This window comes from Nomia melanderi, chromosome 2 (assembly GCF_051020985.1).
Source record: "Nomia melanderi isolate GNS246 chromosome 2, iyNomMela1, whole genome shotgun sequence".
Lineage (NCBI taxonomy): Eukaryota > Metazoa > Arthropoda > Insecta > Hymenoptera > Halictidae > Nomia > Nomia melanderi.
Genome location: NC_135000.1, coordinates 22,514,055 through 22,541,925, shown reverse-complemented (window position 1 = coordinate 22,541,925; position 27,871 = coordinate 22,514,055). Strand labels below are relative to the sequence as shown.

The 27,871-nt window shown below is 42.9% G+C and overlaps 2 protein-coding genes across 5 annotated transcripts in view; one reads left to right on the top strand and one right to left on the bottom strand.

Moving 5' to 3' along the window:
• The window catches only part of Tm1 (tropomyosin 1), a 45,835-nt gene extending 42,783 nt beyond the window's left edge, over positions 1 to 3,052 (top strand). For all 3 annotated transcript variants that reach the window (XM_076365244.1, XM_076365233.1, XM_076365231.1), the window contains one exon: positions 143 to 3,052. In XM_076365244.1, coding sequence (XP_076221359.1) covers positions 143 to 225 — 83 coding nt within the window. In that variant the 3' untranslated portion in view covers positions 226 to 3,052. The remainder of the gene's footprint in view (positions 1 to 142) is intronic.
• Positions 3,053 to 3,893: 841 nt separating this feature from the next.
• Positions 3,894 to 27,871, bottom strand: part of LOC116426940 (LIM and SH3 domain protein F42H10.3) — a 42,599-nt gene continuing 18,621 nt past the window's right edge. The window contains exons 3-6 of one of the 2 annotated variants that reach the window (XM_031976653.2): positions 11,495 to 11,766; positions 8,917 to 9,120; positions 7,842 to 7,984; positions 3,894 to 7,756 (exon numbers count right to left, since the gene is read on the bottom strand). In XM_031976653.2, the coding sequence (XP_031832513.1) occupies positions 7,577 to 7,756; positions 7,842 to 7,984; positions 8,917 to 9,120; positions 11,495 to 11,766 (799 nt within the window). In that variant the 3' untranslated portion in view covers positions 3,894 to 7,576. The remainder of the gene's footprint in view (positions 7,757 to 7,841; positions 7,985 to 8,916; positions 9,121 to 11,494; positions 11,767 to 27,871) is intronic. The other variant, XM_031976654.2, reaches the window with a different exon arrangement.

Here is a 27,871-nt window from a genome sequence, read left to right as displayed (position 1 = left end):
AAAAATTGTTTGCAAATGCGGTCGAACTATCCCGGACATACCCTAAATCCGTCCAATCTCAAATGATCTTCAAACATGTCCCGACTAATAAGCATAACACCGTCCAAACTAATGTCAACTTTCCCTCCCTTTTGCATTGCAGACGTGGTGGTAAACGAGCGCTGTAAGTACAAAGCAATCGCCGACGAGATGGACCAGACGTTCGCCGATCTGGCCGGATATTAGCAGCCCGGCTGATTCTCTGACAGGGGCGTAACTACGTGTGTCACACGTAAACACAAACACACACACACACACACACACATACACCTATAATTACGTATACCTAGAACAAAGAGAAAGAGAAAAAAGGAAAGGACAGAAAAAAAAGTAACAAATGCGATAAAGAGACACTGCCAGCACGCGGACCCCTTCAACCAGCACGACGCCCGAAAGAAAAAGAAACGTTGATTCCCTGACGAGAGGCACGCCGACACAGTCGAACGAGAAAACTAACGGCCGGCGTCATCTGCGTGACACCTACACAGTCTGACATGGATCGTCGAACGTGCCGACGAAGTCGTCGATCACCTTTCTCCGGTCTACTTCGTTTTCTTTTTTCGTCGAATTTTTATTCTCCGGCAAGAAGATTCACTCCTTAGGGTTCCGTTCGAAGGTTGCGAAAAGAGAAATTCCAGTCCAAGAATTTTGAAAGATTTTAGTACATCCCAGTTCTTCAGCTTCGTTCGAAGTTGTTGGTCTCGACGAGACGTGGTTTTTAGGCCGAGCCTCTTAGATTTTATATTCTTCAGAGATTTATTCGAGGATCAAAAAAGGAATCTGGATCGAATGGTATTTAACATTCTACGGTAGATTAATTTTGAGATGCTGATTTCCAATGGAAACATTTTGAGAAGTAATTTTGTGACCGACTCATCTAGATTTTTTTATCTTGACGTGAATTCATAGGGTTCCGTTCGAGGGTTGAAGAGAAATTTGAATGATAATTATGGTGTAGAGAGTTTTAGTATTTTACGGTAGTTTAGTTTTCGATCGAGGGATATTCGAGCTGTAATCTTTTCTTTGTTATAATATACGAATGTTCCAAGTGTTCTACATTTGAATAGATAGAATCTCTTTAAAATGTTTCAGCTGGGTAGCTATGTTACAGACTGAAATCCTTCCGTTTCTTTAAGCAAGACTGCATACCGCTGGTTTGCGCATTTAGTTCGAGCTTCCTGGTTAGTACAAACTGTATTCGATAGTTTATACTAGGGACGAATTTCTTAAGAACCTTTTACACCGATATTAATTGCTTACATCATTTGCTAGAGTTATCTTGTAGCCTCTGTTCGATGAATTTTGTTCTTCCCTCGTTTCACGAGTCAAAACTTGTACCATAAACATGAAGAAACAACCGACTCCGACTGTGAATTACCATCGTCGTTAATGCAAATCATATTGACAATTAAAAATGACGAGATGTCGATCCTCCTGTCAACATTCTTTTTCTGTGTCAACTAATTTCGTTACACGATCGATCCTTCTGCATTTCTTTCTTATTTTTACGATACAGCTAGCGATGTTTTCGTTAAACACAGCCATTTAAGTTCATACATTCTCGGATATACATTCCATCGAGTTTTTCAATGATTTTTCGATTACATTCCAATGCCATTCGAACATCGATGCTCCGTCGCTGTGTAGGCAACCATCCTGTTGCATCTCACCCCTAAATCCTCACGGTTTCACGCTCGTTACAGAGTCCATCATCAAGTTTAGCTTGTCATCGCACCAATATTATAATCGTCACGTACCTGCCATCAATATCGCCCTGGAAAACGGCTTTACTTCGTGCCAAGGAATGACGGTGGCCTTCGGGCGCCCAGAACAAGGGTTAACCGATGTTGATATTGTCTAACGAAAGGTTCCAATTAGCGGATATTTAGAAATGATAATCGAAGAAAGTCTGAATAATTATTCTTTGAGATTTAACTGAACAAGAAAATTAAATAAATAAAGTAAATATTTCGCTTCGTCTTTCGCGTGTTTCATCGATGCGATCGGGGGGGGGGGGGGGAGGCACGATCCATCGATCATATCAAACGTCTTTTACGCATTTATGTTCGCTATGTAGCTCCTCGTAAATTCATTTTTGTATCATCCTATCGCTTGCTTCTTCTCGCCAGAAATTATATTTTGCAACAAAAAAAAGGAACAAACGCTGTCGTTCGAAAGCTTGAGATTCCGTTGCGCGAGACAACGTTTTGAAACGGTCCGAATGATTTAATATCACGGTTGAACAGTTCAGTTTTAGGCGAATTGTCCATTGTTCCTGAGACGCGAAAGATACGACCAAAAAATTGAAAGGTATATATACGAAATCGTGATATAATTGATAGCGAATTGATACGATAAGATTGAAAATGACGTTCGAACATTTTTCGTAGCTAAATTTCTCGAGATCTCTACGTGTAACCGCTAATAGTGAATCGCGACAGGCTGTGCACCAGAATTGGGCATTATTGTAACGTTCGTTTCTCAAAAGAACATCTCCCAACGCGTCGTTCATTCTTACGCGAAGAACGACAACAACACTTCTGCTCATCGCGCGTTCCAAACGAACTGATAGCGAAACTAATAGTTGTTCGAATCGACAATTCTAATAATAGCTGCAGGAATACTCATCCGTCGGTTTAAAATCGTACATTGCCCAAGTCTGTCTCGTACGGGCCCAGCTCAGAGTCTAAAACGCGCACTGACCGCTGCGACTTCAGTTTTATACAACTACCCGTCTACTGTACTTATATCACTTTCAATAAATCTGCATTTTTTATACCTGACCACCGAATCCTGTCATTCGCAATTTCTGTTTCGCTGCAAACCTTTTTCTTTTCGCGCTCTGCTTCGATCCTGCCCTTGTTTCGCAAAAACATTTTCCCTAGATCGGACGACGCACGGTGGGGTATTCGCCCGATCAGGCCGGCCAAAGGTCTGTTTTAAAAATTTCACTTAAACCGATAAATTGTTGCTGTTTGATATATTTCATTAAATGTGGAACAATGTCCTAGAAGTTTGTTTATGCTTGGAGCACTCGACAAGTGCTGAGCTATCCTGAAAGATAGACGTTTTTCGACTACGCGGTTTATTCTTAAAATTTCTCGCAATAATTTCCATGTTTTGGACAAGTACGAATTTGTCTTCTGTATCGAAGTTTTCAGGTAAGTGTACACTCTACCTTTAATAGTTCGTTATCCTTTTACCGTGAATCGGTATGTAAATATCGACATTTTAACGTGATTAATACATCATCGATATTTCATACAGTTGTACGATTTCACGAATGATTTTGTCATAGATCAGGATGTGTCACGACATTCTTTCAAGCACGGTTGTATTTTATGAGGTTTCAAGATTGCCATCTAAAAATAAAATTCTCTGTATACGTCCGCTTTTTCGTTCTAGAGCAATTTGTTTATCGCGGCGAAGCCACTTTCGAGTCATTAAGGTTTAATACTTCGAAAGAAATTATGTTCCCATAAATTTATATCAGTTTTAACTTCAGCAGTTTTTAAACAGAAATACTGTGATTCTTTAATTTTACTCGTTAGTATAGAAAATTTGCAGAAAATCAATAAATTAAACAATTATATATTATTTATGATGTATTGTTATGTATCATATGTTATATTATCGTATCCTACATCATGTAATATATGATATATAAATATATATTTTCTTATATGTTTACGTGAGATTACATATAGTTTATATTAATAAATTCATTATATCAAAGAGTCGATATAAACCTGTCTTTAATTTTGGCCGCTGAGATCGGGCAAATACTCCACTGTGCGACGAGTCGAATTCCGAGGACAAATAGGAACTGGATGGGCTATTAATAAATCAAGACGTTTTTACATAACATATTCATTGTTTATGATCTCGTTTCATAATATAATATTATCTGCTTTAAACAACACTAATATATATATCTATATATATATTTCTGTATGTTTCTCAATCGTAATCGTAGACCGTCTTGACGGCGCTCTAGTAATTACAAGAAAGAAAGGGGAGGAAGAAAAAAAAAGAAGGAGGAAAATATCGCTAACACGTTTCCAAAAATATGAATATATCTCCTCGCTGTATCACGAAGTCGAACGACGGTCCCATTGCGCGCGTAACAAACAAATTGCTGGTCTGTCGATCCTTTCTCGTCGTTTGCGATTCTCTATTCTCCTAACTCTGGTAAAAAGATAAACGGAACGATAGAAAGGAAAGGAAAAGAAATGCAATGCGAATACGTTCCTCCGGGCTGGCGAATTTTCGAACTGCATCGAGAAACTTCGAGAGGAGCTGGGAAGGAAAAGAGGGGAAAGGACAACGAGAGGGCGCGGACGCTCCGCGATGGCGACACGATGCACGCTCTTCGTTATCGACGAAGCCGCTCGCTGCTAAATCGAATAATATTTCTTTTTCTGTACATCGAATCCGGACATCAGACCTGTAGGAAACTATAATAGATCGAGACCATCGCGGAGAACACTCTCGTATTCCTGAGAATCCCGTGACGCGGGAACATATCTGAGAAAGCGATCGAATCCTTTCGGCGCTGTCTTCTATCGCGATTAGAAATTGTACGAGGCGATCGACGTGTTCGAGAATTATATTTCGATCAACTGCACACATCGGGTGTTAATAGAATACGACAGAATTCTTGATACAATTAAATTATTTCACTTAACCACTTCTTGGGGCCGCCATCTTGACGGGGACGGAATAAGGAATTTTTATCGAAGTATATTTTTTATATGAAACTATGCTCTTATATTAGAAGACTATTTTATTGTAATAGTAAGAGTATTTAAATAAATCTCGCATTACAATAATCACGGAGCTATAAAACGTGTTAAAAATGTCTTCGAGAGACTGTATAATACAAAATTCAACAGATATTAGTTAATAACAATATAAACGACTCTGTTTGAATATAATTCTATGTATAAAATGAGGTTTCAATCGAGAGCATAGTTCGGAAATGCGTAGAGATACTCTCGTCCGCCGTCGTCAAGATGGCGTCACCCGTTACCACTCTGGTGACTTCGATGCTCGGTAAAGCGACATCGTCGGCTTCGATGCATTAAATATATTGGCGATCGATATTTATTTCACTTTCTACAGTTCCGGACTCTATAAAAACAACTTCTTATTACCCTGAAGCTTATGTATCGAAAAAAAATTGTTTATAACTAACATTTTCTCTTTAAAAAGTCGTTGCCCCGGTACAGCCGAGAGATATTCATTCTCCTCGAAAGACCCATCGCTTCCCGCCACGAGACCCTCGATATTAATTCATTAAATCCCGGTGTTCTGTATCGGTGACACTTTCATATCGATTTAGCGTTTATTTGTAAACAACGAAGACATGAAAATAAAATGAAAGCGCCGCCGAAAGAAGGACACCGGATTGACGTTGAGCAGCGCCGAAAGGACTTTAGAAAGCTGAAGAAGCTAACCGATACAGGCGTACCTCGTGTGATAAAACTGAAACAGCTATTAGGTAAATGCTGGTTAATGTCGTTAATTAGTCGAAGAGCGGTAATCAAGGTTTCCAACGGTCGTTACTTTCCTCGCGCGGCGAGCCAAAACCGTCCCGGCGCGAGGTGTGTAACGGAACAACTTCTCGTATGTCAACAATAACATTATATTCGTCGCTAACCTAACTAGATTTCACTTTCAAAAAATATAGTTCTATAAAAAGAGGAAGAGAGAGAGAGAGACAGAGGGGGGGGGGGGGGGGGGGAGAGAGAAAGAGAGAGAGAAAGGGAGAGTGAAAAAAGAAGAAATAAAGGTGCTGACATTGTTCGACTCGCGGCCACATGCATCAACGAAACAGACGTTCCGCCCGTGAATCATTATTCCCTTTCCCCGTTCGAACGATCAATCTCCTCGTCTGGACTCGCGAGTTTCGCGTTTCGATCGTTCTTAGTTAGAGGATCTACGTATATAAGGCACATCGTTGTTCCTTTTCGATCACAATGAACGCGGTGAAGGCGTTATGTTCGAGTCTCCGCGTTTGGGGACAAAGCTGTGGTTACATTAGACGCGTTTTTTGTCGAACTGGCGTTCCGGCGAATAAATATCTGAATCTCATAAATATACGAGCAACCCGCGGCCCGGGTAGAATATTAGGCTCCCAATGTTTGCCCACCGCGAATCAAATGTTGCTCATTACTGGGACAGACATTTAATTCCATTGACGTATCGGATTCCTCAAAACGTCAATTCGTTCGAATACACGTCAAACGTAACCGCAGCCTATGAAGCTCGAACACCGTCCATCCCCGTGAAATAAATAGCGATCTCCGTCGAGCGTGGACGGTTTCACGAAGCCGACGTTCGACGAACGACGCGCGACGATGGGCAAAGACTGACAGGACAGTGGCTACCACCAATTAAAAAGAAGAAGAAAAAGGAGAGTCATCGACGATACGTGTGCACGTGTAAAAAAATTAAATTCAGCGTCTATCTTGCGACACCGAGTCTTCGAAAAAGAGAAAAAAAAACGAAACGAAACTGCGTCGACGGTGAGAAAGACATGGAAGCTTCCGGTCTTTGTTGTCGCGCCGGAACGCGTTTTCCTACCGCGCGTCGAAGAAATGAAACTAAAAACAAACAAAAAAACAGAGGGGGGAAGGGAAACAGAAGAAGAACAGAAGTGGAATCCTCGAAGCAACGGAATGATTGCAACTCAAGCTCGCTGCGAGAAACAATATAAAAGAAAACGATGCCGGTGTGCCTCGAACGTTTCGCTCGGTTCCTCGTGGCGCGTGTCGCTGTTCGCGAAAGGCACTTAGCGGGCCCGTGCTCCCTCGTCGACGAGGCGAGCCCCGAGTTTGGTCCCAACGTGGAATTTCTATATTTTCGTAGTCGCCGACTGAAATGCAAGAATGCAGGCACTCGGAATTTAACCGGAGCACGAGAGAACGACTGACCGACCGGAACGAACGACTGTCCTCCGGACACGTAGCGCGGATACAGCTCTCGATCCCTCGTCCCAGGTCCTTCGTTGCACTACCCGCGAAAGGATGATCGACGATCCTATTCGAAAAACAACGGACACGAGACGATGAATCGGGAGAGCGCTGAGAATCCTCGATTCAACGCTCTTGGATTATTCTCTCTCGCGTCCGATCCCCCGGCTTTCGATCTCTGCCCGAGGAGGGATCCAGGAGAGATCTCTCCGTGCCGGGCGTATCTCCTGTCTTTCGAAACGACGCGGTTCACGGTTCCGTGCGATCGGCCAGAGATCGTCGAAGATTCGGAAGATCGTCGAGCAACGGGAAGGAAGATGTCGAATGCCGCTGCGGCAGTTTCCATCGTCGTCTCTCTTCCCTTTCTGCAAGGGGTTCCGCTCCGCGCACCCTGCTCGCTCGCTCGTTTTCCTCACTGTCCGTCTCCACTTATTTTTCTTTACCGTTTGCTCTGTTGTGTTTCATTTCGTTTACTTTTCTTGTTCGATCGAGTGCCCCGACCACCGCAGGGGGAAACGAAGACGATGAGAGGACACTTAACGCGCGACCGGAAGCTTCCCTTAGATCTGTGCCGGCTCGACGTAGTTCGCGGGCAGCATGCCGTGGCGGCCCGTGCGCTGCACCAGACCGGTCATCCAGCCCTCGTCGATGGCCGTGCAGTTCACGATTAAATCGCCATCGCAGAAGCTCACTTCGTCCAGATCTTGTGCCTCGTAGTCGTACATCGCTCGGTACACTCGCTGCGAATCAGAATTTATCAATTGAACCATTGTTCTTAAGGAATTAGATCGTTCACTCTCGCGAAAAGAACATTGTCGGACTTACCCCAACGTTGGTGGGTGGAGGTGGCGGCGGTTGATGCTGTGGAACGTGGTTGTTATTCGTGGCGGGCGTCAACGATCCGTAGTAGTCGTTCACTGGGTCTATATCCGCTACCGAACCGATCTTTCTCGTCGGCGGGTTCGTCACTAGAACGATTCATTATGTCGTTAGTCGTTCGAGAAACATGAACATCGACACACTTGCTCTTTTCCGCGAATATTACCCTTGAAAACCAGAGATCGACAGTGAGAAATCACGTTCGGCGGATACCCCGTCCCGTGTACAACAAAATGGTGAACAACACGCCGCGGGAAGCAGTGAGTCGGTGAGTGCCGAACGAGATGGAGGAGAAAAAAATGTGGGACACATTTACACGGAAACAGAAACACTGTCTAACCAGCCACCGTTAACCACAATGATTTTCTTCACTGTATCGCCGCGGCACAGGAATTGCTAGCTAAACGAAATGGGATGAAGTGAGACGAAGTGTGCGTGCACCAAAACTTTAACGTCCAACGGTAGACGTCCGATGCGATGCATTGTACGCAACGTTGATCCGGGGTGGGTAATAATTGACGTTACAATAGGAGCGGCCGAAACCGTATCTACCTATTCGAACTAATCCAATTAAAAGGCGATCTATTGAAACTAACTGCTATCGGTTGCGCAACGAATGACCAACCCATAAGATCACTAGCACACGAAATAAGGGCACCGATGACCGAGATCGCTTAAGTATTGTTTCGCACGCTACAAGATGTTCAGTTTATCGCAATAAATTCATCTATATCAATACCGCGTGTCTAATAAAATAGAAAATATATATAATATATATATATATATATATATACTCTCTTTTTACTATCCTCTAACCCGTGACACTAAAATAAGTTCATTGCTAAAATGGAAATTGATCGCTTTGTGTAAACTTGGGGAGGAACTGGTTTCATACGTGGATCTTTGAATACTGTTGCAAAGTAACAAAATGAAAAATAAACATAAGAGGGGGGAATATCTAAGTCCTAGCGTCCTAGATGTTCTATCAATGGTCTGCCCCGTGAAATCGGCGAGAACTCACCTGGTCCCTTGTCGCTCGTATAAATCACAGTGGTGGCCGCTTGTCTGGCGGAATAGGGGCTGGGTCTGGCCTCGCTAAGGGGATCGTAATCGGCGATCCTACCTGGTGTCCTCTGCACCGGCGAGCTCGCGCTTCTCGCCGCCGGTGGATTCGCGTTCACGCCCGATGCAGGCGCGATCGTACCGTCCGTGTACTCTACGTACTCTAGATCCAACAAACCACAAGCTGCCGATTGATGCTTTCGACAAACGAGCCGTGCCGGGAGAGCTATTTCACTCGGGGCGATTGTTCTCGAGAGATCGCCAGGATTTACGCGAAGACAGCTTGAAGGGGATGGCCTAGCATCGATAGGCCGACTACGGGGATAGCTAACGCCGATAGACCGGCTGGAGCAGGTATGTCCAAGTTAGGGCCACAAACCTAATACTAGAACTACACGGTTGAACCAACAGTTGAATTGACTTTTTCCAATGTCTCTATAGAAACTCCGCGAGTACGTCTACTGAAACTTCAATCGGTTTACAATTCAGTTTGAGCATTGCTAAATCGATTTCTCCAGTTAACGTTAGGTTCACGGATGTTTATTGTACGGTTTATTCCGTTGCTCTTAGAAAAATTAATGTTCGTTCAGATCTTGGAAATTACTGATTAGAAAATAGACTATTAAGATATATATTCGTATCATTGAATTAATCAGAATCGACGCGTCCCGTGAACCTAGTATTAAATTAGAGAAGCGTCTGTTGTGTTTTCAATAATTGGTAACGAATTATTTAAGAATGGATTATCGTGACACATTCGATAGTTCTAGTGTTAAGAATTGTATAAAGGCAGTATACAATGGAATTTCCCTTAGGATCTTTATGTATGCCAACAGAAACACAGACAAGAAGTATGCAACGGCTGTACGTATCCTGAAGAGCCAAAGTTGATTGGAAGAATCTGCGAGTAATACGCCATCGCAAAGTCACGAAAACTTTCTATGAAATCTTCACTCGCGCGACTGCACTGTACTCATTTTTTTACGGCTTTGGCTCTCGCTAGATGGTACTACTTGGACATCCTTGAACTAGAGAGGCAATCATATAGCGTCGAAAGAGTTAAAGTATCGCGGCAGTTTGGAGGAGAAACGTTGTCTAGGCAGCTAATAGAATAAGAAAGATTTTAGAAAGAGAGAGCTTGTTCTGTATTAGTTGATAGAGCTAATAGTATTTTAGGATTGCAGGATATGAGCATTTGTTTCAGAGATATTGAGCATTAATTGGTACTTAATTAGAAGCATACCCATAGTTTACAGTTCAACTATTCGATGCATCGTTCAATCATTTCGCTTGTTACTTATAATAACTCCTACCGCGCAACAAAGTAGGAAAAACGTCCTTGAACAGTGAACGTATTCTACACCGAGTGTAAACCGAAGTTTCTTATTATCGTATACACGTTTGCGCCGAAAATAACGGGGAAAGGAAGAACTTACGCGGCGATAGTAATTTCAACCTACTTTCACGATTCCAGCATAGAAGTTAAGATTAAGTTCGGATTCCTCGCGTGCGATAGTTAAAGCGGCCATTAATTCGCCAGAGAACAATGCGTATAACGCACAGCAAAAATCGTGATACGGGATAATTTCCTCGTGGAAAAGTAGGCTCGGGTGTTCGAGCACGATCCTCGTGTGAAAGTTCTTTTCTCGAAAGAAGCAACTCCGAGCGTCCGACGCGCGGGCACACGTTCGCACACCGATCGAGTGACCATTAATTCGCTTTTGACAGGCGATTGTACCACAATTTTCACCACACCCTGTACATACACGGATTAGCTGCAGCGTGAAGCGAGCTGCTCGGATCTCTAGACCTCGGACATGCCTTCGATTAAATCGTCAGAAAAAGTTTCGTTCCCTTATTTATTGACACGTTGAACACCGCACGATTTCATGGAGCAAAATACACAAAATGGAAGAAATATAACATCAAATCGTTTCATTGAATTGCATTATTATTACATGTTCATCCAGCTGAATGTCACTGCATTATGTAATATTATTTATAATATAGAAAAGTTTTCAAATAACGTTTAATTGAATGAATTATAGTAATTCAATTCTGTTGGGGGTTACCGGTGACCCACGGCATTTAACGTGTTATAACCTCTGGCACCCAATCGCAAGGGAACACTCGTATCGATGCGAATAATACATTATTCGCGCTTCCGAAGAAACGCGACCTCAATTGTCGGTTTGTTCCTAATTACGCTCGCGCGACTATTGAAAAGCTTAGTCGGCCAGGAAGAAAGCAACGACCGAGGTCTAGTAATCCGAGCGAGCCGTTCGAACGAATCGATACGTCGAATAAACGTCTACGGATACGTGTACCATCCAAAGCACGTTCAGCTACACATCAAGAATGTCTCAATGGCCCCGTTCACCCAGTGTGCCGGAATGGATGCAAACATTGAAACGACAAAGAAGCGCGTTCACGGCAGAGTGCAAGGAGGATAGAAAAGAGAGGAACGGAGCGAAAGAGAGAAATAGGGGTGGAGGAGGGGGGAGCACGAGGGAAAGAAAGAGGGAGGGTTGACTCACCAATTTGTTCGCCATTCTCGCCGGTCATCGTCCTTTTCTGCTCCATGATCGCCTTCTTCTGGAGCTCGCCGTGGTACGCGACGTTCGAGATGATCTTGCTGTTCTGCTTGATCCTCAGGGTCTCCGGGTCGTCCGCCACCTGGGTGAACTTACCCTTCGCCTTCTCGAACTCCGCGTGGTACTTCACGTTGCTCTGGATCTTCGTGTTCTCCGCGATACGCTTCAGCTCCGGCGTCTCCGCCATTGTGGTGGCTTTCGCCTTTGGTATGTGTCTGGAACAGCCGTGCAAGAAATCGTTCCCGATAAAAAAAAAAGTGTCGATACACACGGCACGGGGAAAGAGAAATGCTTCGTTAGGCCGCGCACGTTTATGCAGATCTAATCGAATTTTTGTACGCTCAAGCTTTCGACGAATTTTTAGCGTACCGAAGTGTTTTAACACTGGAACTACCAGATGGGTCGGAATGACCTACTCCTGATTTCTTTTTATACGATTTCTGAGAAGGTGCAGGCGCTGCTATGAGAAATGGTTGAAGAAGCTGAGTTGGTAATACCTGCACTGAAAACCAATTGAAATCTTAATAAATACAGTTATAAGTTTTATAAAGAAATTTGGAGATGTCCGTTCAAGTGGTTGGTAGCTCTAGTGTTAACGCGTCGATTGGCATAGCGACTTTGCTGACATTGCTTCGTCTTTGTAGTGATTTATGGCGATGGACGCGAAATTTTTGGCAGTTTAAAATTTGTCTTTGAAAATGTACTGACTCGAAGAGGTTCAATCGTGAGAGAGATTGGCAGTGACGACGCGTTTAACCTATCGATGATTAATCATCAATATCGGAGACTAGACGAGATTAATGAACGTGCGTCAGGACTTTTCCACCAGGTCACAAGATTTTCAGTTAAAGATCAATCAATTCGATCGGATGATAATACAGTTTCGATGTTTACGCTTTTGTATTAGGAAATTGACTCGCCGCTCGAAACCGACGTCTTCACGGTCCGTTGATCGACTTTTCTTTGCCACCGTTCGCTGATTCTTGCCATGTCTTCGACGCTGTTAATCGAAAGTCGGAATATGAGAAACTAAAATAGAAAATGTCTTTGAAAGCGAGTAGAAAACGGGTTGGCTTTAATTAAATTCCCATCTTCTTCCTGCAGCGTATTTTATAAGATAAAGCATCAAATGTACAACGTGCTCCAGAAGTCAAATTACCCGAAGTGAAAAGACCGTATAATTTATTTCCTCCCTCTTACAAAATAAGACTACCACAACATAAAATTAATTCTTTCCTAAATATATAAAAGTTCAATTTTACTTTCAAATCGCCCTGTGCGTCGTGCTGCACCGTTCATAATAAAAACAGCAAATTGCCAGTTAAGAAGAGCCTGGAAACTTTATAATACATAATGAACGGTGTCGATACCACAGAAACATTGTAATTAAGATAACACCGATTACCCTGGATATTGTTTAAATATTCATACGGTAAAATCGAATTCTTATTCCCGGTAAATTATCCTCGTTCCCGCAGGAAGCGGGCGAGCGCGTATTATCAAACACATAAAATCGTGGCGTTTAATAGAGCCCTCCTCCGATAACAGACGCAGAAACATAAATACATAATAATTACCGCACATCGAATTTCGCTGCCGCGATCCGTTCACGCAACGACGCGTTAAGTGAAATAATGTTGAACTTAATCCACGGCTGAAAGAGCACCCTGCGCGCAGCAGATTACGATCGCTCTACACCAACGGGCGCGCGCGCTCGCTTACTCGCTCGCCTCGAGGTTGCAATCGAGGGAATATTTTCATCGGCGCACGCTTCCTGCGCGAAGAAAATATGGAAATCGGAGGGAAGAAGTGTTTCGAGCGAACGACAAGCGGTCAATGACGCTGGCTCCCTATCGCGAACATCCTTTGCGAAGCCAACGCTGATAACGGTCCGGCAGGGAAGTGTGGAGAACGGGAAGATCGGCAGAAGCGCGTTCCATTTGAAGTCACCATCGAGGAATATTACATTGCGTATCGTTAGTATTCATTTGCAGCAATGTCGTTAATGAACGAAACAAGATAAACATGTATCTCAGTTTATTTCTTGCGAACCGATGCATACGAAATCTACATTTGCATGAAATCTAGTTATTCGGCGTTTTCTCTGGGACTGGTTGCCGCTTTTCTTACGCTTGTTTTTCTTGTTACATTTCATTCCGTTCCTTTGTTACTTTACTCCTATTCTTAGCTTGTTTTTTTTCTAATATCGTATATTAATCAGTATTTTACTATTTTTAACAGATTATTCTTGGAAGGAGTAATACCTACGACACTAACAAGGTATATCATTTAATTATGAACAAACCGGTTTCTGTGTTCTGAATGATAAAATTCCTTTTCTAAAAATAAACTCGCTAGAGTGAGCAATAAATGGTTCTTATGTTTTCTTCTAACATTTCAGAAAACACGGTGTAAGTACTTCTTTCTTCTAGACACCCGTTCGTTTACTCTTCGCTCACGGCTCGCGATCGCGACGTTGCGCGTGAGAAAACTCGTCGGACGATTCGACGCGCGTGAAGAATTCGGTTACGCACGGCGGAACCGCGAAAAAATTTTCCGCGAACGAATCGCCAGTATTCCCATAATTGTCCGTAATTCGTGCGTGCTCGTTCTGATTCCTTTAAAGAATTAAGTGCGAGTGAAAAGGAAAGCGAGGGACGACAGAAGGGAGGAGGAGAAACAGGAGCATTCGTATAAATTGTATAAACAATTGTTAACTGAAGGAATAGCAAAAGAAAGAAAGATGGATATGTAAACGTATTTCCAAGCCTTTCAAAGCTATCAGTAACTCTAATCACCCATCGATGTTTTGCATTCGTTCACAATGCAACCATTAGAACAATCCAACATTCAAAATTACTGAACATCTATTTTCTTATACCAATTACAATATTACTTTACTAAGACTTGAACTACTACACACTCCAGAATGCACATCCTAAATCGGTTTATCTAAAAATTCATCAGAAAGCCACCTGTACCTTGTTAACACTAGAACTACCGAACACTTAAACCGTCTTTTGAACATTTCTTTTTAAAAGCTATACGCGCGAATTTAATAACACTTCAATTGGTTTATTCAGTTTAGGTACTACTAAATCAGTTTCTTTAATCATTTCTTAAAGAAATATCTGTACTTTTGCAGTTATTCTGAAAGAAGAAATTGGGAATTGATCATTCCGATCCACCTGGCAGTTCTAGTGTTAAACACTCTAAAAGAAGAAATTCAGAATGAGTTAGTCTCGTCTATTCAGTAATTTCAGCGTTAACGCAGAATACACCATAGCAGTTTCATCTCTGCCGTTACGGATTCGATACTTAACAGCCGTATCGAAGGGATTAATTGGGTTAAACTTCCTATGCAAATAGTATAATTGATACATCATTCTAAAAAGTGTTGTAAACAAGAACGATTTATACAGGTCACGAGGGATGCGCGGAGCACAAAAGCAAAAAGGGTTAAAACAGGTCGTGCATCACTGGCGTAGGACGACGACGGGAGTGCGCGCAATTAAAATCGCAAGTTCGCTGATCGGGCACGACGTTAATAAGCCGGGCACGGCCCGCAGCGCGGATAGAAACGTTTTGCAGAGCAAGTCGGCCGATCGAGTCGATACGGGGACCTGTATCGGGGCCGAGATCACCGGACACGTGAGATCGACGTGTGTGGTGGTGTGTTTGGATAAGCGACCACGCGGCGGATATCGGCGAGGTTATCTCTCGCGAGCTGAGAGCCGATGCAGACAGTGGCGTAGCTAATTTCATCGAGAATTCTCCGCGCTTTCCAACGAATCGACGAGAAAAAAAAGGAAAAATCGCGAACGGCGAGTCTGTTGCGAGGCGATTCGCTTTCGGAAAAAAATTCGTCCGTGAAATTCGTCTGTTCGCCGATCGCGTAATTAGCAAAATGAAAGGCAGCCACTAACGAGGTACAAATAGTCGTGAGTAATAATTAGAGTGCTGATGATTGTTAGAACGTACGGGATACTCTAAAGCGAACGATTTACGGGTGCATAGAACGCCTTTCGCATCCTTTTATCGTGATGAATCTTGCTTAATAAAGGAAACGAATTTTTAAATCTACCGAGGTCTTTAAGCTCTTAAATGCTCCGATTTGCATATCCTCGGTGAAATGATTATGTAACTGTACAGTCCCCGCAGGGGAAGTCGAAGGAGTTCGAGTCGAACCGGCATTTGATTATTTCGTGATCCATTATGTCGATAATAATGTTTTCAACGGAGGAATTGTAGATTGTAAATGAAATGGAGACGCAACAAGGTTTTCTGTACTGCCTTCCTGTGTGAAGTTTCAGGAGATCCCGTTGGATACGTGCAAATCTGCAATGTAATAGTAATTAAAAAGCCATCTATTAATTTTCCCTGAAATTAACAGGTCAAATGTCACGTCCGCCTTTCCTTCGGGCCAACCGATAATTAAAATACTACGAATTTCAGTAATAGGGTATTGCCAATCCAACAGCAATTAACAAGTCATCCATCAATTTTCTTTGCCCTCTACGTCCTGAAGATAGATTAAATCGCTTCTCCCACAATCACTGACAATATGCATATTCTCCTCGCAATCAGAAAGATTACCTGAAACATTCATTCACCTATTGCAACGCGTTCTAAAATATAAACCAATCGAAATGTCAATAACTAGAAATCGAATCGTAGTTACGTATCAATTTAACCTTCTGCGGCCGAAGATTCACTAAAGCACACAAAACTTGCAACATATAAAACTAAACTACACATCGAATGCTTAAACAATAGAAAAAAAGGAAACTATACACCGATCGCTTGCTATTCAAGTAATTAAATCATTCGTTTGCAACTTAGTATCCCGAATATGAAAATTTCATCTCGCCGAAATGTCGGCGTTCGTCCGCAAAGGGTTAATGCATAAAGACCACCTTTCTCGAAGGTCCCTCGTACTAAAACAAGAACTGCATTACAATGTTTCTAGCAGCTAGTAAAATATAATCTAACACCTAATTAAAAATAAAGGTTCTCGCTCGCGAATGAAGCTATTATCGTTACTGCTGTTATTAAAATGTTTTCGAGAGGACACACGACGCTGCGCGAAGACGCGAAGGTAAGGCGAGCTACTTCGTCGCGCACCGGCGTAATCGAGATTTGTGTCACGAGTTCGTTTCCCATATACGGTAACCATAACGTTGTCTACCAGCCGGTAATTGTGCCAGCGGTGTTACGTAACGCGTTGTTGCGCGGTGTACGAATAATAGGTGTACACTTGGGCCTTTTGTCGGCCCGCCTCGCGGAACACCGCGCTGCTCCTACATAGCGCCGCCATTTTATACCTAGAATACTTCCCGTCCGCGCTTTATTTCGCACTGGGATCGAATTCCCGGCTGCATCGGATGCAGCACCGACGCGCGAACTGGTGACATTTAATCGATAGAAGTGCACCGTGGCTCGGTCATTGTTCTGTTACCTGTCCGAAGTTTGCTACGATCTCTCGCACGTCTTTGAAAACAGAATGCTGCGAACTCGAATCCAGTTCAATTTGGAACACACTTTCCATTTTCGAGAGTGAACGGAGTTTTGAAATGCTTTAATTTAGTAGCACATTACGTAGTTGTTCTTTTATATAGAATCCGTTTTAAGATAGCAATCCTGCGTCTAACAATAAGATAATTTGAATTGGATATGTACGCTTTTTCACGTGTCACCATTGTTTCTTCGTTGCCGTTCGAATGCAAGATTTACGTAGCCTCTTTTTTCTTAGAGACTTGAATTCTTTGGCTACAATCGCTTAAGCTGTTAACGTTTAGTGCAGCGATTAACATTTCCACACTTGCAGCTAATTGACTTTTATGGGTCTGTCGGATAGTTAATGCTAAGTGCTGCCACTTGTAAAAATGAAATCCTGTTAATAATGGAAACGTTACAATTAAGTTATAGGTGAGTTTCCCCATTAACGTCAGATCACTCGCAACGTATTTATGCGTGACTTTTACCTGAACTCCGCATAAGTAATAAATATATCAACTCGACGGTGATCCCATACAGTATCAAGCTTCGAATCAGGACTATTTGCATACATTCGCGTGATCTGCTATGCAATTCTAATTTCTCAAAAAAAAAGAACATTTAATTAACCGGCGTGTTCCAATCACCGGGAGAATTATCGGTGAGAAAATTCTTTCCGCGCGACCGCCGACTCCCGAAGAAAGGAAAACCAATGAACAGCGGTTTCGAGTGAATTCGAGCGTCGTCTACCGACACGAACGATCCGCCAGGTCGACGACCTCGAAATCGAACTCGATCGATCGATTAAATGCCATTACGACCAAATTGGATTATTAAATACATATTCCCGCTGCGCGACGACGGCGAGACGCGGAACCCGATCATCAGGTGAATGAATTCGCACGTGAAAACTCGCGTGGGCGTGCGTGCGTGCGTGCGTGCGTGCGTGCGTGCGTGCGTGCGTGCGGTGCGCGCACGTTGAATCGGTTCGAAACAAAAAGGAAGAGGGACGAAAATGAAAAAGAGAAGAGAGGCAAAAAGCTCGGCGTGGGTATGTATCGTGCGCTCGAACCGATCCCCGTGATTCATAAAACGGCGGAATATAATTTATACGACGCGTGGTAATGCAATGACTAATCAGTTCGCCGCTGCTCGCTCGTTAACGCTCTGTCGCAGATACACTTGAACTCTCGCTGCATTCTTATGCGGATTTGCATACGATGCATATCTAATAAAACCAGCCGAGGGAAACCCAATGAGCCGCGATGAAAGGGTAACTGGCCAGCGATTTGTCGCGTTTGCATCGCGTCTCTGTTGCACCGAGAAAATTCGCGCCGGCCTCTAACAGGATATTATTTGCAATCGATATACGGAACACAAACTTGACGCTCGCGTGACATCGAAAATCTTCGAACTATTTCCGGGTCATCGAAACAATCTTTCCTAATTTGCTAATTTAGAACTTTGATATTGGCAATCGTATATCGACTCTAATTATAAATTAATTTATAGTTACTTTTTATCATTAAACTCCACGATATTCCTAATCAATATCACTCGATGCGTCCATATATGCGACAGCGAAGTCATCGAATCTTTCCTAATTCCCAAAAACCTTGATATTAGCCATATATCGACAATGATACAGGATATCGCAGAACAATGTTACCGAACTTCATTATCGTACGGTGAATTTTATTTTATTTTCAAACTGTAACATCATCCGACTATACAGGGTGAGGCACTTAAAACCAGCCGCTTGAATATCTTGGCTGCTATCAGTAATAGGGAAAAATGCATCAGGCCAAAATTATTTGGTATCGAGGGGCTGATCATCCGATGTCACTAGTTTTTTGATAGGTCGAGGCGTGATGGAGATATGAAGGTCATCTCTGGTTTTTTTTTATATGGAACGGTATATTTTTTTACGTACATTCTGATAGAGTATTTCAAGACGAATACAATGACCTAGTGTAAAGGTCATCCGTGGTCTGGGTTAAGCCAATTATGATGGAAAATAATTTAATTTGTGGAAACGGTTAAGCAGCGTTGATTTATTTTTCCTATCACCAATAACAGCCAAGTTATTCAGGTGGCCGGTTTTGACCCTTTGCACTCGGGAACATTTTTCTCAAAAAATATTCATTATTCTCTGATTAAATATCAATGATATGTTTTACAACTAACATAAAGAAATACCTTGTATAAATTAAGTGACAGAACCAGTTTATTTCGATGTTCTATATGTCGGTACATTGTATAAAATTTGATATTGAATTCTAAATTTGATCATTTTGTTCGGTCGAATCAAACGGCGATCGAAAGGCGCCGCTCGAGTGCAAAGGGTTAAGTGCCTCACCCTGTATATAACGTTTCACCAAGAGTCGAATTGAATATTCAACAATGTATCTAATCGCAATTACTCGATGTACCAACAAACACGACGACAAAGCCGCGAGGATATTGTTCCGCGACAGAATCGCGCGTCTCCGTGAACTCGCGGTTCCCGTCTATAAATACCAGGTCGGCCGTTATCAGGTCACGGCGGAGCGTATCGTATGATCGTCGACAAAAGCTTCCTTGGATTACAAGCTGTTTACAACCGGCGATAGCGGGCGAGCGTGATTTATCGAATCGCGCGAATATGCGTGCGCCGAGCCGGACAGATGCACCGTGCGGCGCGGAGCGGTTGATAGTGCAGCTGCACCTGGTTATCGTCCCGCGCGGGAGAGAACGGCGTCGCAGGGATCGATACGGAATCGCTTCCACGTTCGAGCATATGGAAATCGAACGAGCTTCGAGAGGACTACCCGTACCTGTACCCTCTTCCTCTCTCCGGAGCTTGCCGTTTCGAAGTTCAGCTGCACGGCCGAGCTCGGCGGCGCTGCGCTGCGCGGCGCTCGAGGATGCATAAATGAAACGGAATGCGGACGAACGTCCCGCAAACGTGTTATTTCGTGTTCGATATCGGTGCAGTGCGTGACCCGTGACATTTCGCGTTCCTCGTCGTTAGCATTTTACGATTGTTTCATTCGTTTTTTCGAGCACTTTCCAGCCGCCTATCCGAGCCGAGCGTTGTTAAACGCATTCGGGAGCTGGGTTTCCTTCACACTAGAACTACCGGGTGGGGCAAAATGATCCATTCTTCATTTCTTCTGTTAGAATTACTGAAAAGGTATAGATGCTTCTGTGAGAAATCGTTAAAGAAGTTGATTCAGTAATACTTATACTGAAATATATGGCAATTAGAATCTTAATAAATACACAGATAGAAGTTTTATAAAGGAATTTTGAAAAATCGGTTGAAGTGCTTGGTAGTTCTAGTGTTAACACCTTGCCCTGTGATTTATTTCTCAACCGACATCGGTACAACTTCTTTGTTATCAGTAATTTGTTGGAAACAGAGGAAAGTTCTAGGTATTCGATGTTCGTGTTTGCTGTGGAGGATAATAGCCGATAACAGAAGAATAATATTTGTTTTGAATTTGCAAGAATCGAGTGATATGTATGCTTGTTGAATCGTCTTGAAAATTTTCATTGCGAGTCTGATATGATATTATAGGATAAGGGGTTAAAACACGGTTCATGGGAGATCTAAGACTTGAAATTACTCTGAGGTATTCAAAGTTAAGGAATTTGAGAAAATATAGCTTTGAGCCATCAATAGGTTTAAAAGATCACTTGGAAATGTAGGTACTCGCCGTTCAGAAGCTTTCAATAATAATTAAGTCCCAGTTATGATCGTGAGGGGTCTCCATGAAGATTCGAAGAATTTGAGAATTCTTAAATACGATACAAATCAAACATTCCCATGATACTTTCGCACCGGCCTCCCTCTCGAGTTATCAAAGTATCAATATAACCTGTTTGATTCTTGCAAATCAACTTCAAACTCCCTGAGAAAATCAACAGAAGACCGCAACGATTTCCATGAATCCAAGAATCCAAGAATCCAAGAATTCAAGAATCCAAGAATTCAAGAATTCAAGAATCCAAGAATCAAACAGTCAAAGAGTAAAAGAGTCCAAGAATCCAAGAATCAGAAAATCGAAGAATCCAAGGATCCACGAATCAAAGAATCAACAGGAGTTCCACAATATCAAGCATTCTTTCAACGATCCACGAAAAAATTCGAATACCATCAGCGCCGAAACGTTCGAAACAGAAAAACCAAGAATCTAACGGCGTTAAGAGGATTTAGCAAAGAGCTCGATTTACCGAATGATACGGGAAAATACGTTGCGCGGCAAACAGAAGGAGGAGTCCTGAGAATCGATTGCAAAATGGCGTAATTACTAGAGACGCAGCGCGTGCGCGCGTGCGTAATGGAACAGGTATCGTTCGCCAGCCAAAGAACCACAAGGTCTCCTTTTTCCAGTGACGTCTCGCTGGAGAAATTTTTCCGAGACTGGTCTTATTGGATTCCGTTACTGCGGTTAAGTCGCGAATGGCTTCGGAACTTGCCGCCGCGCGTCCTACCTACGGAACAGAAACCCTACTTCGACCGCATTACTCGAATTCCAGCGAAGGCCGAAACGAGATTCCCGGTTTTTCCCGGTTGATCCGTGGATCGCTTAAAAATATCGACGGACGCGCATACCGGCGGGAATTCACGCGTCGGGCGCGTGGACGTTCGACCCCCGTCGGGATTAATCTGGGGATTAAATCCCGCGTTTTCTTGCGTTACATTGCGCGATCAAAGCTTCGAAGCTTCACGTTACCCACCGGAAAAACAGAATCCTGAGTAATACACATTCTGTTTAATTCCCTTTAATCGCGTTTCGTCGAATTAATCTTTTAACCTTCTACATCCTGGGTGGTATATTTCTCACTTTTTCTTAAGACAACGTTCACGTAGCATACAATAATTCTATTACGTCGATACTAACACTCCTTCAATACTACTCTTCAAGTGAAACTTCAATGAAAATGGTACTTCAAAGAATCTTCAAAGAGTTAAAATATCAATTCAAATTTCGACAAACTTAATATCATAAGCCACGAGAATTTTGAACGTTTTATACATTACTTGTTCTTTCGTAACGAAGGTATTGAAATTGGTTATTAATGGTCTGGTATCATAACTTTTGAGTTACAATATTATTCAGTTACTTGCGTTATCGAACGTCTTGATTCAACATCAGTGTTCTTTATTTCATTGTTTTCAAGCATTTTAGAAACTCCGGTCAATAGTGGTCATCGTGGCGGTCAACGTGTTAAAGAAACATCGTTGTTTTAGCCGATTTATCGATCATAGTTCGCATAGACTAATTTCATTGATCGAGGAACTCGAGACAAACGGTTCACTAATTGTCGCGGAGCCTGGGTACATTGTACGCGAACGTAAATTCACGCGTCGACATAATGCGTCCGGTTTCGCTGCTTAGGCCGATATTCAGACGTTTAAAGCCCATAACGCTAACGATTTATGTATCTAGCCGGGCCATTTGCTCGCGCGTTTCACGTTCCATTACGCGAAAGCTCTGCCAACCGACGATCGAGATCGATGTTCGCGCGGGCCGCTCGTCCGACAATGCCGGATCCGTTCGTCGGATCACAAAGGATTTCTTTCATACGACCGCCGCGCCGGCGTGTTTTAATTAACGCTGTTTTGTTCCAGTTCATGCGCGACGCGGTCGATCCACGATAAACCATAAGAATTTCCAACGATGGTGAAAACACGCCGTCTTAATTATACTAATCAACGCCTGTATCGTTGCGCCGGCCACTTCCTAGTGTCGTGTTGCATACTCCACGGCAATTAACGTCTCATAAACAAATTCCACCCCTGCCTCGCGCCGTTCCCCATTTACAGTATCCGTACGAATCGCGTGTCTGATCCGCAAATATAACTCAATCCGAGCCGGATTAATGAGAATCGCGCGGGCGCTCGTTTAAGCACCGTTTACACCGGGAAAGCTGAATGCTACGATATCACAGTTTCACAGACGAAAAGTTCTGTCTTCCTCGTTTCGCTACAAATTAATCCATAAGAGAACATTCAAATATTGAAATCCACAGAAACTCAATCTTAATCTCGCGGTTCGAAGAATGTTAAATAATCCAACGTTTTACACCGTAACGAATCGATCCGCAATTGTCCCCGAGTGTCGCGATCCGTTTCGAAACACGAAAGAGATTTCAAAGAGAACCCTTAGAAAAATCGCTCCAATTGCAAGTGCACGTTATTCGGCGAACATCCGAGCAGTATAGATTATACGAGTGAATGAAAGTGATTCAGAGAACATAATCTGAGCAAAACATCGGCGGGCGAGTGAGCCAATACTTCTGGGAGGGAGTGTAAGCCGACTCGGCGTCTCGAACGGCTCCAAAAAGAGCATTATTGCCTTCAACAGCATCCTTGTAATGCGCAATCCGCCGCGTCGAGTCGCGTCGCGTCGCGCCGGTTGCGGAGCAGACGCCGTGTGACACAGGGTTGTAAAATTACATACAGCCGGGAGGCCGTGGGCACCATGGTGGGGTTCGGAGGTGCATTGTGGGACAAGGTCGGTTCACCGTAGCCGCGCGGAGCCGGGTCACGCTACGCTGGCCACCCCCTTTTACTACTAGCTGTTAAATTGCTCCAAGTTAAAACTGCGACGGCGACAGACGGCGATGCTTCCGGCCCGTTTTCTTCCTTCGTTTTCGTTTCTCACGTGTGCACGCTCGACCTCGGGGCCTCAACGGTCGTTATCTTTCGCGAACGGATCACCGTTACTTCGATATTCCGCCTGGGACCTGCGTTTAGAATGCTGCTTGATTCTATGCTAATGGAGACTGTCTGATCGATCATTCCGGGAGACGTTTTTTCTTGACCCCTTTGTTCCTACACCTTTTCTTTACGACTCCTTTCATAATATCCTCGCGAGACTACTTTCTTTTCTAATTATGCGGCAAGTGGATTCCCTGTGAATATTCTGAAAGGTGAAATATTGTTCGGCTTCGATCGATGCGGATTGAACGAGACTCATATGGGTTAAATGTAGTTTATGGTAAGGAATTTTGTAGATCCTTAGTCGTCTCTTTTCAGAATTTCACGGTGGTAAATTGATCTTGTTAAGTAAATTGATAGCCATACAAGTACACCAGAGAATTATCTCTGAAAGACGTTACATAAAGATCCATTATCTCATTAGCGGTGTCTTCGGCTCGATTATATCACTCTTATCACTCCGACGAATTCCATACACGACGACGGAGGTACACGCGTATCTACCAACACAATGCGCGTGTAAACTCGACGCTTACGCAAACAGTCGTATCTGCATTCCGCGGCGCGGTTAACAAGAGCAACGAAAAGAATCAACGATTTGCGAAATATTTTCCTCTAAATGTTGTCTCCGCTCTATTGATCAGATACCTCGCACGAGACCAAGTTAACAAGACCCCGATCTCCGCGTAGTCGCCGGTTAGCCGAGGAAAGCTCGGCGAATTTAATTAACCCGGTCTATCCGTTCTCCTCGTGCCTGATTTTCACGTCCGCAATTACTCTACGGTTAAGAAGCGGCCGAAGGAAATCGTAAATCAGTAGTTTATAAAGTGACTGGAAACGCAGAAATGAATTAAACAGCCGATTGTGCCGCGCTCCGCAACAGCTACCCACCATGAAAATGATAATTAGCTGAATGTGTCCGATACGATCGGCCGGTGTATCTCGTTATTAAAAAAAAAAAGGGGGAAAGAAAATATATTTGATTCGTTTCAGAACCGCTCCGGAGAAGGTTGTGTACCACGCGTAATGACCGGCGCGTTTTACGGTTCTCGGGTTTCCCTCCGCCTCGGATTTTGTTCTCAAAGGCCTGCCGTGTCTTATTACACTAATCGTCACATTTTTTGCCCGAGTTACCGTCGGCGGAAGCGCGTGTCTCTAGCCGAGAGGACGAGGAACGAGAAGCGGGGACAGGGGCAGGGAAAGAAATGGGGAAAAAATGAACGGAAACAGAAGAGAAAGAGAATGCGAAAACCGCGGACGGTGTCCGATGTCTTTTCCCGCGAAATTTTGCGAAACCGGCGCGGCGCAGTGCAACGCGGACGGGAACGGCTCGGCGAATAATTAGAAAACGTTTATCGTTGCTTGAGGTGAACCGCACGCGTTGCACGGCCCGTCCGGCCACGTACTCTGAACGGAGAGGAACGAGGGGAAGTGACTCATTCCGTGGTGAACCGATGACGATCCGCCTCGAGGATGACATCATTCCCGGGGATTTATTAAAATCTGTCGGTGATAGGCTCGTGCCCCGATCGTCGCCCTACCGAGCAGGAAACTGATAAATCTGTGTCCGTAAGATGAGGCAGACACGAGTTATGCTGTTATCAATCTCGAGGGTACGCATTGATATAGTGTACGCTTCCTTGAGAAATGCACGTTGAGTTTACGAACTCCCTCGGGAAGTGCAAACTCACGTAGGGAAAGGTGTACACACTACCTCGTTAAATGCAAACGATACAGCACTGCAATGGGGGTTTTGTTTGTGTGCGTCGTGTGTGAATAGGATATAGGTGGTAACTGAGAATGAAATATTAATGAAATATCAAGAACATTTAACACTGGAACTGCCGAGGAGTCAAATTAACTAGAAGTTTTTCTGTAGAAACTCCAAGGGTGCATCTGTTGTGGTTTTTATTGATTTGCGATTCTGCTTGCACGTTGCTAAGTTGACTTCTTCAGTGTTTTTAGAGAATTGTCCGTTGCTTTTTCAATAAGTGGGAAAAGAAGAAATCATAAGTGGGTCATTTTGACCCACCTGGTAGTTCTAGTGTTGACTATCACGGGACAGATGATTTTTGATGATGATTATTTCTGTTTTATAATGACAAGTAATTTGTGGAATTACTATTCTTGAATATTGACAATGTTTTAGATGAAAGATACGATACGTGTTCTTAAAGTGTGGTTTCATTAGAAAATTATGTTCTTACACGGTAATACTTGGAAACGGAATGTGACTTAGAATTATCTGTTTCGCGTACCGTAATACTGAATATTATAGCGACAGAAATCCTGTGCAGAGGGTAGATTAAAGATAGGAGGATCGTCGGCCGAGCAAAACCAGCGGAACACGTGTTACCTTTTGCCATAGGCTAAACTGCTTAATTCAGCGCACGTAGGTCAGCTGGCAACCCGGAACAAGTGTCCACGCGCATTTGTAAGCAACAACAGAACACTGTGCTGCGATGATTCTTACCGTTTGGATCCTGATTGTTCGCCGGACGCGGAGAGAATCACTGGAGCACTGGCACGGACAAGTCAGTCGGTGTTTCGCGACACATATAAGACAATTCATTACGCGAATAAAGAATTTCGTATCAGTCAAGGAAACTAAGATGAGTTTTTCATAAATGGTAATCGTTATTTTCGAATTCAAATATAATTTGATTATAAGCAGAGTTCTTTGGTCTTACGGTAGCTATGAATCGTTGCATTCCCTTGGATTCAAGATACTTGGAAGATTTAGTTGTAAATTAATTAAATAGCATGTAAATATAATTGTGAATTAATGTATGCTGTAAAAATATAATTGTAATACACTGAAAGATTCAACTGTTCAATGCGTTGAGGATGAACGATAAATTTTCCCATGATAGCGAAGAAACATGAAACGCGAATAGATTAACAAATATCAAATTATGTTACGGAAGTGGTAAACTTCGGGTTTCGACGCAGAAGGCATTAATTCAATGGACTGTGCATCCACAGGAGACTGTCTCGCTTGATTCAAATAGTTTTCGCGGGTCAACGACGTGGGAAACGTCTGGTGGAAGGGAAACGAGGTCGTTCGCATCGATGACGCTTGGACTGAATCGTGGAGAACGTGAACCAGGAAGTCTGGAAAGTGGTACTCCGAAGATCCTGCGGAACTCGCGTCCCAAGGATCTTCGTCGCGTAATTTAGAAATTTAGAGATTCTTCTTCCAGAACTGAAACTCTTGTCAGTGTAACGTAAGAATACAATAAGCATTATATCAATCCTTAATAATAAGTCCACATAAATTAACGTTAGAACTACCGAGCATTTAATATGGTTAATACGTAATTACTATAAAAATTGTAACAATAAATTATTTTCAGTTTCTTTAGGGATTTATTATAGTATTCGAATGAAACTATTTAATTCCAAGATCATTTCGAATATTCAATGCTTTTTAGATATCGATAAGTGCGAAACAAACAAATCGAAACCAGTCATTTGATTGATAGTTGATCGAAGCTTCGCATAACTGAACTTAAAACACAGGAAAAAACAAAACCGGTATTAATCTTTTACAACCCGAATTTTTGTCGTGACTATAAGAAAATGTATATAGTATAAAATTAACAAATATAACCGGTATATGCAGATTTACGATATACTCAATGTTCTTAATACTTATATTAAAAATACCTTATAATTTTGAAATTACAATGTTGATCACTCACGCCTGAGCGTATAAAAGATTGAGTCAATTAATTACTGAATTGTATTCGCCACTTTGCTATGCAAAATCAAATAAATCAACAAGATGCCAATATATTGATATACGACTTCAAAATCACACTCTATAGAGGGTTAAATAGAAAATCAACAGTGGTACGTAACATTTAAAGTTTCCTTCTACGACAAATGAAAGAATTTTCAAACGCGTAAAATCGATTCTCGAAGAATGAATTCTAAGTTTTTTTTATAGGTTTTCGACCGGTGCACGAAAGAGGTCGATCGAGTAACCGTGCGTCGCGTCACAGCCCGTACATACGGGCATATAAAAATTAAATGAACGATGAGCAGACGCGAGAAAGGGGGAAGATAAAGAGCAAGGGAAATGAAGGCGAGGGTGCCGGCGGGGCGTC